Source organism: Neodiprion lecontei, chromosome 7 (genome assembly GCF_021901455.1).
Source record: "Neodiprion lecontei isolate iyNeoLeco1 chromosome 7, iyNeoLeco1.1, whole genome shotgun sequence".
NCBI lineage: Eukaryota > Metazoa > Arthropoda > Insecta > Hymenoptera > Diprionidae > Neodiprion > Neodiprion lecontei.
The window spans coordinates 24,165,888-24,181,290 of NC_060266.1; the positions used below are offsets into that span (position 1 = coordinate 24,165,888).

At 39.8% G+C, this 15,403-nt stretch overlaps 1 protein-coding gene across 10 annotated transcripts in view; it reads right to left on the reverse strand.

Moving 5' to 3' along the window:
* The window catches only part of LOC107224485 (dystrophin, isoforms A/C/F/G/H), a 325,712-nt gene that overhangs the window by 180,769 nt on the left and 129,540 nt on the right, over positions 1-15,403 (reverse strand). For all 10 annotated transcript variants that reach the window (XM_046745769.1, XM_046745771.1, XM_046745770.1 and 7 more), the window contains 3 exons: positions 9,612-9,823; positions 8,874-9,028; positions 8,596-8,785 (listed from right to left, as the gene is read on the reverse strand). In XM_046745769.1, the coding sequence (XP_046601725.1) occupies positions 8,596-8,785; positions 8,874-9,028; positions 9,612-9,823 (557 nt within the window). The remainder of the gene's footprint in view (positions 1-8,595; positions 8,786-8,873; positions 9,029-9,611; positions 9,824-15,403) is intronic.

Below are 15,403 nucleotides of genomic sequence, written 5' to 3' on the forward strand. Positions count from 1 at the left end.
GACAGGAAATCGGTTATACAAGGTCTTAAACAGCGTCTAGAACAGAAGTTCCGACAAGTCGCAAGTTGCACGCTAGACGAGTTCAGTCCCTCTTTCTCCCCCGCTCTCCGAATCTTTGAATCAACTTTGAAAACTTTGCTGCAGCAGTAAACGAAATCATTTCCCCCTACAGCCGACAGCGGCAAACTAGTCGCGATCAATTCGCTCGCGCTTCTCGACTTGTTAGTACGAAATATAGGAACGGCGTAAAAACAGGTCGCCAAAGTTTCCGACGCAGTAATTCTCCGATAAAATTTCAAACGAAAAATCAAGTCTCAGAACTTTCGTTTTCGAATCGAATTATCAAAGCTCGTTTCTTCGTAATCGATATTTTGAACAACGCGACGGTGTAAAAAAAAAAAAAAATTATAACAACTATATTCCTATACGTACCGTACAGTATTTTCGTACAAAAGGATAAGAAGAAATAAAGCTCGAAGTATCGATATTACAGAAACGCGATCACGTATTTCAAAATTTGCAAAGTCGAAATATGGAAGCCGAAACAGCCTTGTAAAACCAAAAAATAATCCTAAGAACACTCAAAGATTCTATAATTTGATATTCGTCTTGGAACATTTAAAAATTCTGTAAAATAGATTATCGAATTTTGAGAACTCGATGTCGCGCTCCTTCGACTTGACAAATTTTTCTAAAAAATTAATAATCCGAATGAGGATAAAATCTTTGGCATCCCCCTCCCTTTTCCCCTTCTCTACTCGTATCCTGAACGTTGTTCGGCAAATTTCAGTCGCGGTCATGCGGGCGTAGATTAAACGATTGCGTGTCTGTGTGTATGCACAACGTTTGAGGGTGAAAATCTGCACGGGAAGGGGGATGAAAACGCGGAGATTACAGAGGAACGCACCTCCTCCCCCCCCTCGGAGTTAGATAGATCTACCGCAGTTATATAAACGCGTACCGTGAATTCGCCGGAGCGTTGCTAAAATCGCTGCTCGTACTGCCGGTGAAATCGTGGTGGAAGCACCTTCCACGAATAGCGACATCTGTTCGGAACGTAATCGTCTTGCCTGTTTAAACCTGACGTTCAAAATTTCACCCTTATCTTTAACCGTATTGTTTTCACCCTCCGATGTAACAAAAGTTGTCCCCATTTTCCACCGCATGGATGTTCGAAAAACACAGAGAACGGTTAGTTTTTATTTTTCATTTCGTTTTCGTCTCAACTTTACTCAACCCCCTTGTAGTCACATAAGCCACTGTAGTTTTTTTCGTAGCACCCTTTCTTCTTTTATTTTCTTTGTTTTTGTCATTTCTTTTACAACCCATGTAAAATTCTGAGGTATTTTGTATTTTCAGATAGATAAATACTTAAACCTTGGAATGATTGGGATTTTTTATCAAGCCACGATTGTTTGCAATTGTTATAAATTGAAAAAACCTACTTTCGTGAATGTAATTCGAAATTCATTGGTTGACAAACAGAGATATCAGAATGGCTGTTAGATTTACAAAATTCAACGCACGGGGGTAGTTTTCACTCTCCTTAGGGGTGCTAGAGATATTATTGGAGACTGCGCCTGTTTTCGGACTAAAAATAAATATTCATATAAATCTGATTCAAGACCACTGTCTAAAACAATGTATTGATAATTCACCCTGTTTTCACCCCATTTTAGGGGTTGTTTTTAATTTGATTAAATCTTGACGTCAAAATCGCATTCAGCGTCAAAAAATCCACAGGAAAAGTATAATTGCACTTCCGTGTTGAAAAAAGAAAAAAAGAAAAAAGAAAAAAAAAAAAAAACTAAATTGCGTAACCAAAAGGGTTAATACATCGACAATGTTCTTTCATACAGGGTATAATTATTGCAAGTACGATATTAATACGTGCCTGTATATTAGCACTCGTTATAAATTATAAACACACATATATGGAATGTCGAGAATTTTTTTTCACGCATGTATGTGTAATGTGTAAAATGCCGATGGAATTTAATTAATCTTCGTTAAATACCAATTTATAACGTGCTCGGCGTTGCGGATACCTCGGTAAATTTATACTCTGTGCAGTCGGTATTCCCTACAGTTCGGCGTAACGCCATAGTTTTGCAATTATGTATACCTATATGGATACTTATATACTTGCACAGAATACGAACCGATAAATGCAGCGAGGAGACTGACGAGTTTTTACCAAAACATTTGTTCGTTACTCCTGGTATTTTTTTTGTATTTCTTTCTTTCTATCAAAAACATCCATCATAATAATTATTTTTAAATGCCCGCTTGAATTATTGAAAGATTCAAAGTCGACAAAATTTCCGTAGCTCCAGCGATTTTGTAGAAATTTGAAAAATCAACCCATGGGCACAATAGCGTGATTTGTTTGTTTGTTTGTTTTTTTTTTTTATTCATTTATTTACTTTTATTTTGTTAAAAGTTAAATTGGACCGCCCTGAAACGCGCTTAATTTCAACTCACGTATGTGTGCATTTGTTATTATTATTATTAGAGTTTCATCGCGTGTATTTAATTCAAAAATCATGTTGAAACCAGATATTTGTCCCGGGTGCAGTGGCGAAGCGCGTTAATGCTCGCACATGACTATGAATTCGAATGAGGTGCAGAGAATCCCGTATCCAGGCTATCCCAAACTCAAGCCCAACCCCAACCCTCCGAACTCGGCCACGTTTTCAACTCTACTGCCGCAACGTGATATGAAAATTGTTGAGCTCGTACTATTGGTATTATCGTTATTATTTACTTTTTGTGCAAACTTTATTTTCTTCTTTTACGCTTTCCTAACGATCTAATCAGTTTCGCATTTTAACGAGACGCTTGTGCGTAAGCGGTAACAGTCAATTAACGCTTCGATATATCAGAGTTGCGAATGAAAATGGAATCGGTTGGGAAGAGGGCAGAAATACAAAAGAGATGTGCCAGAAACTAGGTAAAATTTTGACGATGATAATTTGGGAAATTCGCTTCCGTATTCGGCTGATATGAGGAGGTGATTTTTTTATCAGGGTGAAGTTAGCAACGTTAACGTAACGAAACGTCAGGGGAAAAATCATTGTTTCTCAATTTTAGAATGACTTTCGAAGGATTGACTTTTGAAAATAAGAGTACGTTTTGTTTTTCGTGGTTGACTAAATTTCGAAAATTACCAAGGGTGCGAAGTAACGATTTTTCGTAAACGTGCATCGTTAAAGTAACGTTACTAACTTTATCCTTATAATATTTTCTCATCGTCGGAATTGAATTCTTTACACCTCGTGTGTGGATTGGAATTAATCTGGGTCAAATCCAGGTTGACGAGGTACGCGGGTACTCTTCTCGAATCGGGGCACGTATCAAAAGTATTGCTTAATTGATATTCCGCTCGACGATATTCTAGAGATGGAGAGAAAGGGAGAGAAACTGGGTTGGGTAGAAATTCATCAACGCAGGTTTAATCTGGAGCACAAGAATTATAATACGCGGATCACTCGCCCTCCGAGCATTGTACGTTCAAAACGGAAAATGGATTATTGAGATAAGAGTACGTAGAAGAAAAAATGTTTCGATAAAAAGAATATATGAGTATACGATATAATGTGTACAAATTTTTTATGTCAATTTTTAAATTCTGGCGATGTTTGTTCAATTTTTACCATTCGTCGGCAAGTCGAGTAGTTTTTTGTAGAACGTTTAAGACAAGTTCTGCTCTCAAAAAAAAAAAAAAAAACAGATAACGAATCGGGGTATTTTATACCCCTGCGAATAATTTCATTATATCTGCTTATCATTTAGCCAGCAAGTGGCGGCATAATTTGTCGGTCAAAAGGGGTGGACCTCGTATCGATTCGATCCCTGCACAACCGAGATAAGGGTAGAAAGGGAAGAAATAATGGAATGTGAACTCGCGGTAACGGTGAACAGAATTTCATGAATTTTCAACCCCCCTGCGTTACCGACAACAGAAGGATTTCCGCCTTCGTGTGATTTGAGGGTGGTTCAATGTCGTTCAGGCAGAATGTAGTCACGTGATTGCCGACAGAGGGAGGAAACCTTCCTTCCTGTAAAGTTTCAGGGTGGTTTAACCGCGGCCAGGTAAAACCTGGGCTCGCTATTACCGACCGAGCGAAACAGGCAGGCTTAATAAGGGTTGTCGACACCTTCGCGTGAAGTATGATGTACAAAACGCTGCTGCCATCTACATCGGCGTAGTACGCATGCGCGTGAAGCTTCGATCGGGTGCATCTAGCCTCGTATCGAATTTTACTCACGGCCAAGGATTTGACCGTATGGTGGTGATGATGATGATGATGATGATGATGATGATGATGATGATGATGATGATGATGACGGTAGGGATAGTTATGATGGTGACAGGGGTGAATTACTGAATACTCGATAAATGGCAGGGGTGATCGAGGGGATGAACAACAAACGATTTACATTCGTAGTTGTTAATTCTGCTTCTTACGAAATAGATCTTTACTTTAAATGTTTTTATTTTATTTTATTTTCAATTAATATTGCGACAGAGATTGGCCAAGGAATTCTTATCTCACTGTCAATTCGTTGATGCGAAAAATCGGTACAGTGTTAAACTTCAATATACCAGCAAAAATTTTCATCCCCTGCGAAATTTGCCTAATCAATACAGTAAAAAAAAATTCTTAAACTTATTATTCGTGCCTTCATTTTCCATCCATTACCCAACTTCCAATTATGCTTATGATATAGTATGAATAAAAAATGAGATTAGATCTTTTTCTTTGTTCAACCGTTCGGGGTAAAATCTTTTGTCCGTATGATGGATAAGAATTATACATACCCCATGTAGAAAAGGTATAGAAGTATAAAAGTATAAAAGCGTAAAATGACGACAGTGGTGTTTCCGTTGTTTCCCTTATCTCCGCGGATATATTCCAAGTTTTTATTAAAGTTTTTATTTTATTTTTATTCTTTCGAATAAATTCTCACAGGATTACCCCGAAAGCCTCCTATATCTCCCACCAACCGCGGATGTATTATACCTATCTCACAAAATTCTGGCAATAAGAAAGACAGATCACTGTCGCGCACATTAGGCTTCGTGAATACCCGGGAGTAGTAGAAGTCGTCTGAGAAGAGTGTGGCTTTGAAACGTAATAAAGTAGAAAACGGAGAACAGAAGACAAGGTGAAAAACTCAAGATGCAACGAAGGGAGGTAAACTATGCTGCTTGTTTTGAACTCTTGGGAACCACGCGTGAACAATGTCATCATACAGATGTGTCAGTTTTCACGTTTTTGCAGGGCTCAAGTGAAAGCGTTTAATTTGATCCTCTATCGATCGGGGGTCGGTGGCAGCGCGGCGCTCGGGATATGGATAAGGAAGAGCAAGATGAAGAGGATGAAGAAGAGGGCCGGAAAGTGGCTCACTACCTCGAGGCCGCGTTCCTTAACCTTATCCCAACTTCAAAGTACGACCCTCAGCAAAACGTGTAGATGTACATAGGTATAATACATACCTATGTATTATATGTGTTGGTATATGTACTTAGATATGTATAACGCACACCGTTGGGGCTTCGGAAATTTTACGGAATAACGTAGCTGGCGTCGTCGGTGTCTCTCGCCTCGCTTCCTCCAGAAACCTACCAAACCAACCAACCAACCAACCAACCAACCAGCCTACTTGCTATTCAACGAGTTGTCTCCCGGCTTTGAGATGCAGCTGGTGTCCAACGCACGAAATCACCCCTCGCCCTCTTCTCCGTAGGAGAATCGCACCCTACTTCTACCCTCGAGTCTTCCCATTCTTCTAATTCTTCTTATTCTACTCTTTTTCCGTGACTCCGGTATTCGCGTATATATGTGTGTATGTCTGTGTGGGTGGGTGGGGGGTATTTACCTCATTTTTTGTTTCCGTTCCTTTCGCTTTCTCTTAGGTATATACAACGTCGATATCATTTTCCCGTAAACAGTTCTACCTCGATTCCGTTTGCCGTTTTCCCCTGTTCTCCCGCCCGCCTTCCCTCTCCTCTGCAATTCCGTGCGTCATTCCTCCCTGATGTGGTTTTTTAATGCCGCACCAAAAGAAGGAGAGAGGATTCAAAACACGTATGGAAAATCGTGACGCCGGTTTAGGGTGCATTAGACAACAACTTTTACTGCAAAATACGACGTAACGTACCATTCTTAGGTGAGGAGAGGATTTCGAGCTAGAATATCTGTTGTCATTCAGTTGCGAGACGCGCCGAGGAAGAAACGAGAAAAAAATATAGATATGGTAGGTATTGCAGCTATACGGGTTGATGCGTGAAATGCCTGAAAACACCGGAAACGTCTGGGACGGTTGCGGAAAATCGGTTATGCCAGGAACGAGATCAAACAACGGGCGATGAATTTTTCAGCTCCTCTCTCTCTTTCCCTCCTTTGTTTTTTCCACGGGTAAAAGTCAGAACAAATGAAAGGAGTTCAAACACAGACATGTCTATAACAGAGATAAAGAGGAATCCATTCGATACCTGGCGAAATTTCAAATATTTATATTCAATGACGAATCTACAAATACGAGTAGAGATCTGTTATATTCTCCTCGAAATAAGTGATACAGCAAATACAATACTGTTGAACGTTGGAACAGAATTTTTAGTATATTACTTCCATTTTCCCCCGAAAACAGTGCAGGTTATTTTGATTTCGATTTTTTTTTTTTCTGTTCCTCGTAGTCGGCAAAATTTGATGGACGCGGTGTTTTTTCCAGAAGGTTCAAACACTCGGGACTGCAGAAGAAAGAATATACAAGGGGATGAAAAATGGGAAGAAAGAAAAAGAAGAAAGAAGAACTGGAAGGTCGATATAACTACGTTCGGGAGGCGCCGACCAACCAGCCTATCTACCCAAGTTTCCGGGAACCGGGTAAATCCGAACCTGGGAAACCGGGGAAGAAAGGGAACCTGGAGAAGGAAATGTTGGTCGATATGGTTAGAAACGGAGAGCGAGTCAGAGGGGGAGGCGAGCAGCGAAGAGATCGGAAGGGAAGGTGAAATAAGAGCAGTGGCAGGTATAGTCGTGAAATCTGCAGAGATGTAAATTCCGTAGGAAGGTGCAGACACAGGATATCAGCGTTTATTAAGAATCAATGGTACCTACGCAGTCTGAATGTAAAGTTAAGAAGTGGGAAAACCGTTTAAAAAACCACCAGCAGTGTTATTTGCACCAATGACGCTGAACTCGAATGAAAAAACATCCGTACTATCTAGTAGAAATGATTCGGAATGAATTCGAACGGTACAGGTGAAAATATCAACCATTTGTGAAAAGGGTTTGTAATTAGAACATTCAAAACAATTAAATGTTGGTGTTTTTGTTCGGATTCTGATATTTTTTTGCTTATCTGGTCTACCGATCAGATCTCCGTAAATTGTCTGAAAAACATTGAAAAAAAACTTACGTAATAGCATGATTATAACGCGCAAATGTATACTTAATTATAATATATACATAATTTGTTCGGGGGATCTCTGAAAACCACTATGATGAACAAATTAAGTCTAACAACATAAGGATCGAATCAGGAAGACCAGAGTTTGAAAGTTTCCAACATCCTTATCTCAAGGATAAAGGACGCCTTGGTGAAGGCTTCCTTGAATCTCAGAGGCGTCCTCGTTTCATAGTGACAACTTGGCTCTCCCTTCCAGAAGGAAGACGTATTTAGGGATATGTGATTGCTTATGGTGGTAAAACTGCTGATCGAAGAGCCACTCGGCTATATTCAAATCTAACTTGAACTGCTTAGCTCTCATTGTCAAGTTGCTTCGGTTGATGAGAGTGTATAACCTCAAAGAAGTTAACCTATAGACTGGCTGTGATCCGCGTCATACGGGTCATAAGCGCATAGACGCCAAGCGCATGCGCAAGCGTTGGCTACATGAAACGAAACAGCCAATCGCAGTGCCGAAGGTTTCCTCAAGGAAGCTCGAGACCTGCCTTGAAAGAAAGAGGCCAATAAGGCTCCTTATTCTGTCGAGGAAGGTCTATGAAACGTAAAATGAGGAACAAGGAATCCTTGTTCCTTAAGGAAGGACTATGAATACGGGTGTAAGATTCTAATCACAAAATCTTTTCTCAAGTTTTCCATACCTTAATTTGGGTTTAAATTTGTTCAGAATCATTGTTATTTCATAGTAGTAAAGTTGTTTAAATCGTGTTCACGACCATCGGCACAAATTAACAAATATAAAAGTGCTGGAGTTTTTTCAAACATTTTTTTTTCCTCTTTTCCCAACGTTTGATTGATCCTGAAAGTCGATCATCTCGGAACGAGGCACCGAGATATAATCTCATCATCGACGACAGAGTAAATCTTCGAATCGAGAGTGCAGGTAACGAGTTCGTATCTAGGTCGAATTGATTGGCGAAATTGCCGGAGGGGTGGAGGGGGAATAGCTCCAATGGATTATCAGCGTGGATAGCGCTCTCCTTCGATCATCCGAAAGGAAACTTCGTTATACCCAATCCAATAAAACGATCGCGTTGCTTATCGAAGAAAATGATTTTCCACCAAATTGTTTCCCCATTTTTTTTTTTTTTACTTTTATTGTGTTTCACGACCTACCTTGAGCTGATGCTGCGGCCTCCTCAGCGCTCCTTGGTCCCTTCTGCCACCCAGCCTGTCAGCCTCTGCCTCGAGTCCCTCCATCGATGATTCGGCCTCGCTAAGCCAAGCGAGGAACTTGTCCAGAGAACGGTCGAAGTTGTGCAGCGAGTTCATGGCGGAATGTAGCAATTTGCCTCGATTGATGATGCTGTGAGCGGGTGAGGAAGGTCGGATAAAATTTCGGGATGATCGTGGCTAACGATATTTAAAAAGCAGAGGAAAACTTCGGCTCTCACCTCGTGTTCAAGTTGTTGTATCTCTGGTTGATCGTCTCGGTCATTTTCTTAACCCTCGTCGTGTCGTCCTGCTGATAAACGGCGATCAGTTTCTGGGTCAACTGGTTGAACAACTCGATCTGGTGCTTGTACTGGTGAAGCTCGACGTGGTAAGACTGTGAATTGAACATCGAAAAGAAAACACGGGTGTTAGATCAGAGCATACTGTTCAATCTGCATGGCTGGTTCTGTGACAAGTTTCCAATTACCACCACTTACCGACATCTTACCCAGACTCAAACCCTTCCCCGCAATGACGTCACAGCGATCGACAGCTGATATACCTTGACGGTCGGTAGAGGAGGATGACAATTGGTAAAGCAGCGTGATTTTGACCTTAGATCGATAAAAATCGTTGGTAAAGTATCGCGATCTTGACCTTCGTCTCGGTACAGCAGATTTCGATCGCTGTAACGTCATCGCGGAGAAGGGTTTGAGTCTGGGGAAGATGTCGGTAAGGTTCGGCAGTAGGAATCTTATTACAGAACCAGCCTACACTACTCCTCTTCTCTTCTCCTTCAAACGAGACACTCGCCTTCGATCGGAATTCGGGACTCGGTAGACCGATGAAATTGGAAATCGTGTATCTTCTAGATGTCCTCTAGTCTCAAATCGGGAAGAATGGAAGGGATGGTGTAATTTTGAAGGGGGTAAAAAAATTGCACGATGCCGAAGCGAGATTGAGGTAAAAGGACTCACCTTTTGCTCTCTCTGCTGCGCCTCGAGTACATCCGCGGTGTGACCGACGGCTCGCATTCTCTCAAGTCGAGTCTCCATTCTGGCTAGCCAAGCTTCGACTTCGGTACGTTTCGCCTCGTACCGTTGACTGTCACCCAGCATTGCGTCCAACTGCGTTTTCCGCTGCATTACCTTAGAATTTGTCTCGTCCCAGTGTTCCCGGAGCTTTGTCACTGAAAACCGAAAGGGAAAAACAATATAAGTCAAAGCAAGTGTATGAAGAGTATGAAAAACTGTCAAAATTTCGAAAATTTCCCTATTCCGTCAGTCGAGCAATTACGATTATACGCTTGTGATCGAAGAAATACAAATTTGAAGACAATAAAAACGCATTTCCTTTTAAAAGATAAGATTCTAACTCTAATTTCCCTAAAGATCTTTTCATTGTACATACCCAGCTCAAACTTGAGTTAATTATTTCCCCGGAAACGTATTAACCTTTTTTTCCGTTATGTTTGTATAAGGTACGTTATATTTTGCATCACTTTTTGCAAAGTTGTCGTTAACAGTGTGGTTATAATTAACGTGAAAATATGTATGCTATGCGCATAATGTGCCTACATATAAACAGGCAAAGTTTACTTGCCTGGTGTCTTAATTTATATAACTTAACATAACGAACTCTGGAGGATAGGATAACTTCACTGATTATTGTTGTTATTTCATTTCAGTACGTAGGTATGCATACATGTATATGAAATACGACGCACGCTTCATGCACAATTGCGAAGTTGACTCAAAAGTTAGAATTACGCAGTTTTAATTGAATTGCTGAGAAAAAAAGAAAAACGTTCTTCGGAAAAGCAATTAATTCATCAACTGATTAGCAGCAAAACAACAACACGTGTTGTTAATTATACACAAAAACTGCCTAGAATTTTGAAGCGTGTAAATTAGTTTCAACGATAAAAAAGGATTCTTACTGTTCTGCCTTTTTTTCATAGTTACAAAGAGTTCATACGACTGAGAATGAAAAAAAGGAGAATAAGAGGTTTCATAAAAAATTAATATAATGAAATTCTTCAAGTTCGTAGACCTGCAGAAAAATATATACGCCAGGTTCGATCTTTTGTTGAGTAGAAAAACAAAATCTTTTGTTAAATAAGGCCTAACTTCGTTAATGACGGACGATCAATGTCTGAGCTTTTTATTATAAAAGCACACCGGCACAATATCCACATCTGTTATTCAAACTCTTGTACCTTTCAAAATGATCCTGATATGTGAAAAATACGGTGAACAGGTGTCGTCTATAAGCGGAGGTGCTGAAGAAAATAAAAATAATCTAAAATATCGACGTAAATACATATACGAGAGATTGTTCCTTTTATTTATTTTCTTTAAATCCGAAAGCCAACAGCGGCTGCGGGACTAACAAACGCGTTTCCTATAAAATCACATTTTTGTTAGCGGGAGGCTGATCGTGAGTGAGATGACGTGTGATCAAACCGGAGGGGATCGCTATTCAGCGTTTAATTATTAGCTATCACCTGTCGGCGACAGGCTTCGGGGGGTGGGGAGTTTTTCAAAGCGAACCGATGGTCCTCCACGCATATCGAACCAGAAATCGATGGTAAATTATTCGCTTACAGAGGAACGAGGGAGGCTAGAAAAAAAACAAGTTAAAAAAGACGAGAAATAAAAGAAAATTTTGTAATAACAAAAGGAACACCCGACGAGTGGGTCGCGCGACTCGGGAAGAGTTCAATGGCCACTTTAGCGCTGCATGCAGAGTTCGATAAGCCTTCGTAGAGAGTGTGTGTGTGCAACCCTTAACCGGTGTAAGGGTGACCGGGTACTTTGGTGAAGGAGGATGACGATGACGAGGAGGAGGAGAAAAATTTGAATTATGAGAAAGGCGGAGGGAATCAATCGTAGAAATAAAGAGAATAGAATTTCTGCAGTGCTGATCTATCGCGTCTGAGAGCTGTGCATTGTTCTCGACGAGTGAAATTACTGAAAACTCTATGTCTGAATGCGTGTACCTTTGTTATACTATTATAAAAAAATTTCAACTTCATCACGTGCAACGGAAAATCTACCGTGGATATCTGATGGACGAGCATATTCTACGGAAAGAATCGTTTTTCATACTCGTTGTTAAATTTTTTTCCCCATCGACGACGCGAAACTAGAAAGTGTTCGATATGTGTATACATATGCGGAATTACATGCGAACCCGACCAACATCTGACCCTCGCCATTTCATATTTTGTTTAAAAAAAAAATGTCTGTAATTGTTCCAACTCTGAAGCAGTACGGTGAATTGTTTCAGATTTTTCATCCAACTGCTCAATTACTTATAAATAATTTGAAGTGATTTTGGAAAGAAACTTTTCTCAAATCCTCAAAATAAATCTCAGTAACTGTATTCTCTATTTCTTGTAATTGAAATTTTAATTCTATATATATATACATATATACACATGTCATGGATAAAATGTACAGAGAAAAAATAACGTGACACGATTTCCATGAAAGAAAAGGATACATTAATTTTCCCTTAATGACGATGGTTTCTTTTCATCGAAATAAGTCATGCCTCGTACCATCGTTGCGTTACTATAGTTATCAGTGAGTCAACTAACGAGCGAGTGAATGTAATATCAAGTTTCCCCGTTCTAATGATCGTCACAGCGTTTCTCAACTTATCGATCAAGCTCGTTGGTTGCCTAACCTTTTCTCGTAATAATAACGAGTCGTCGATGTTCGAGAAATGAAATTCAGATTGCTACGAAGGAATTCAAAGTATTCGGCGAGGATGACTTGGCAGATAAACCTAAACCTATACCTGTACGATAATGAAAACATACAAAAAATCAGAGAATATATTTTTAAAAAATGAATAAAAAATTACAGGAAACACGCAGGATGTAAAATCGTGTGTACCTAAAAGCTTTCGCATTCATTTCAAGGAAAAAATCTCCATTACACGTAAAAACAGGCTGCAGTGCTGAGGGACCGTAACTCAGGAGAAGAAGGCATTCTGATTTTCTTTTGTCAGGAATAATAGAAGTTCGGATCTCGAGATATTATTGGTATTCCAAGGGTCTCTCCCTTGGGTATGAGAAAGAGGAAAGGAGAACAGGATGGGAGAGAAAGAAGAGAGAAGGATAACACTCGAGCTTTTCCCTCATGCGAAATGGCCTGATACATGGATAAGTTTTATACATACATTATACATACATGTATATATACGTATCTAACCGCATAACCGACACACGTATACATGTTTAAAGGCTGTGCAAGGCGGACAGCCTCAAGATATAAATCGATTATGCATCTATTTGGGTATCTACCGCACCTGAGACGATGAATCGAATAATTTCGTTCGATTTCTTCGGGTCTGAATACGAAACTTATCCACGATTTATACTCCGTTTAAATACTTGGCGATGAAAATAGTTGGATGGGTGGAAATTTCTGCTATGTAAAATATTCTGATTTTTTACAAAAAATTACGACATTATTATAATTGAAAATATTACACGTTTTCACAAGAGGAACGGAAGCAAAACTCGAGAGAAGTACAAATTCCGATATTTTCGCTATACAACACGATGTAAATGGTATTTGGTTGTGTAATTGACGAAAACATGCATATTTAAGCATGTGTGTGTGTGGGTGTGTGTGTGTGTATACACATGTTGACTACAAATCCCTGCGCAACGAAATCGCGCTTAACGGAGACTCGACTACCGTGTAATCCGCTTTGACACGTATTGTATACATGGGCAGATATATAATATACTATACTATGTATGTAGATTAGGTTAGGTCCTCTATTCCGAATAGAATACATCGTTATCGGCTATCGCGGGGAGTTTCGAATGCCATTTTCCTACCCCCCGATAATTCAAAGGGACGAGTGTAAGCGTCAGGGTCGAAATTCAGGCATCGATTGATTAAAATGAGGATCGTTTTGATCGGTTAAAAGTAAGCCCGGAATTCGCATCCGTGCCGAATCCACTTGAGCATAATTTGCTCAATATCAACTGTTGAAATTTAGCTATATCGCCAAAAATTTAAACTGACCCCTTGCAAGCCAATTGAAGAAAAAAAAAAAAATTGGAATGTAATTACAGTCGACTCAAACGAACCACTGATGGAAACTACTCTCACAAGTTAGCTACCAGAGGTGTTCGGACCCAGTGGTACTTTGGAGGGCCCAAGGGCTTCGGGTTTCGACGTCTGGGTGGCGGAAGCAGCGAGTGACTCGAGAAAGAGCAGAGAACCGTGTATCGTCGATTTACGATGTTTAGAGAAAGAGAAATCCGCAGTCATCGACGAGCTGGGTAGAAAATTGCAGGAACGATGATTGAAGACTCTTTATGGAAAGAAGACGAGAGTGTCTCTCATCCCCCAGAAATATGCGAACAAATAGGAACGAAAATTACCCTCCGTCTTGCCTCTTTGCGTCCTTCAACGGGGCCCGCATGCCACGTGTTTGAAAAAATCTGGGGCCAGTTAGATCCGAACTAACATCAGGTCGGCATTAATTATCCACAGAAAACGCGTCACGTATTATATACTTTATACATTTTCCATGAAATTTCCTATTAAATTCATATACTCGTTAAACATCGAATCCTCGAAAACCCATTCCGCTTATGTAAATAGTAAAATATCTGTCTATTACAAACACTAATTAGCACAACGTGCTCTCAAATTTATTAAAAACCAGTCTTGCGCACCTCTCGTCAGCGTCGCAGAGCCAGTAAGCTCAACAAATATTATCCCCGTGCGCAGAATATCACCAGAGATTTTCACTCGTATATAATATCCAAACGTCCAATTAAGAAAGTTTGTCGAGTTGTAATCCTTGCGAATAAGAAGGCAGACAGTCTCACCTGATATGAGACAGTTTCGCACAAGTCGAAATACACGTGGAAGAACGTCCGCCAAGAGGGAGGAAAAGACAGAGAATTTCGAACAAACTTATGTATATCGTCCAAGGTAGGTGTAGGTACGTAAGATAAGGTATTAAGTTGAATTTGTCAAATGGCGGCCGGTTCATGAACGAAGGAGAGAAGCATAACTGCTTCTAAAAAACTTCACAAGGTATGAAATACGCAAGTTTGAAGCTTAACTTCGTATTTGCATACCTCGTCGTTTGCATAATGCATATATATATATATATATGATGATGATGATGATAATAATAATAATAATGATATAGCCGTATGTTGTTTATCTTTGGCAAAACTTTAGGTCGTTAAAATTTTTTCGCTTCACCAATACGAAAACCGTACGACAAACAGCGAACTTCGCCCCTGAGTTGCTGCAGGGCTCGTTGAAAACTTTTCAAGGTACAAGGAGAGTGGAGAAAAAAAAAAGAAAAAAAAAAAAAAATAAGAGCTTTTGACAATCTCGTGATTTGTATTCACCGAATGTCTTACAACGTATAATTACCCTCCTCTTCTCTGTCCTCTCTCTGTCTCTCTCTCTCTCTCTCTCTCTTTCTTTCTTCCCAACTTCAGTACTTATATTTTCATCAAACAATCTTAAATTATTCATCGAAATCCTCTGTACTTTTATACAATACATTGCACAGGAATTTAAACTTGGAATAAAAACATAGCGACGAAAAATATCGCGCACTTCGGTTCAATGATTTTATACTTCATCGTTATGCTCAGGATTGCGCAATTTCGTGTTCGGAGGAAAAGGTAAAAAAAAAAAAAAAGAAAGGAATAGGACAAAAACGTGCCGAGAGAAAAACGTTAATTTTGAAACAAGTAGCAGCCGCGTTT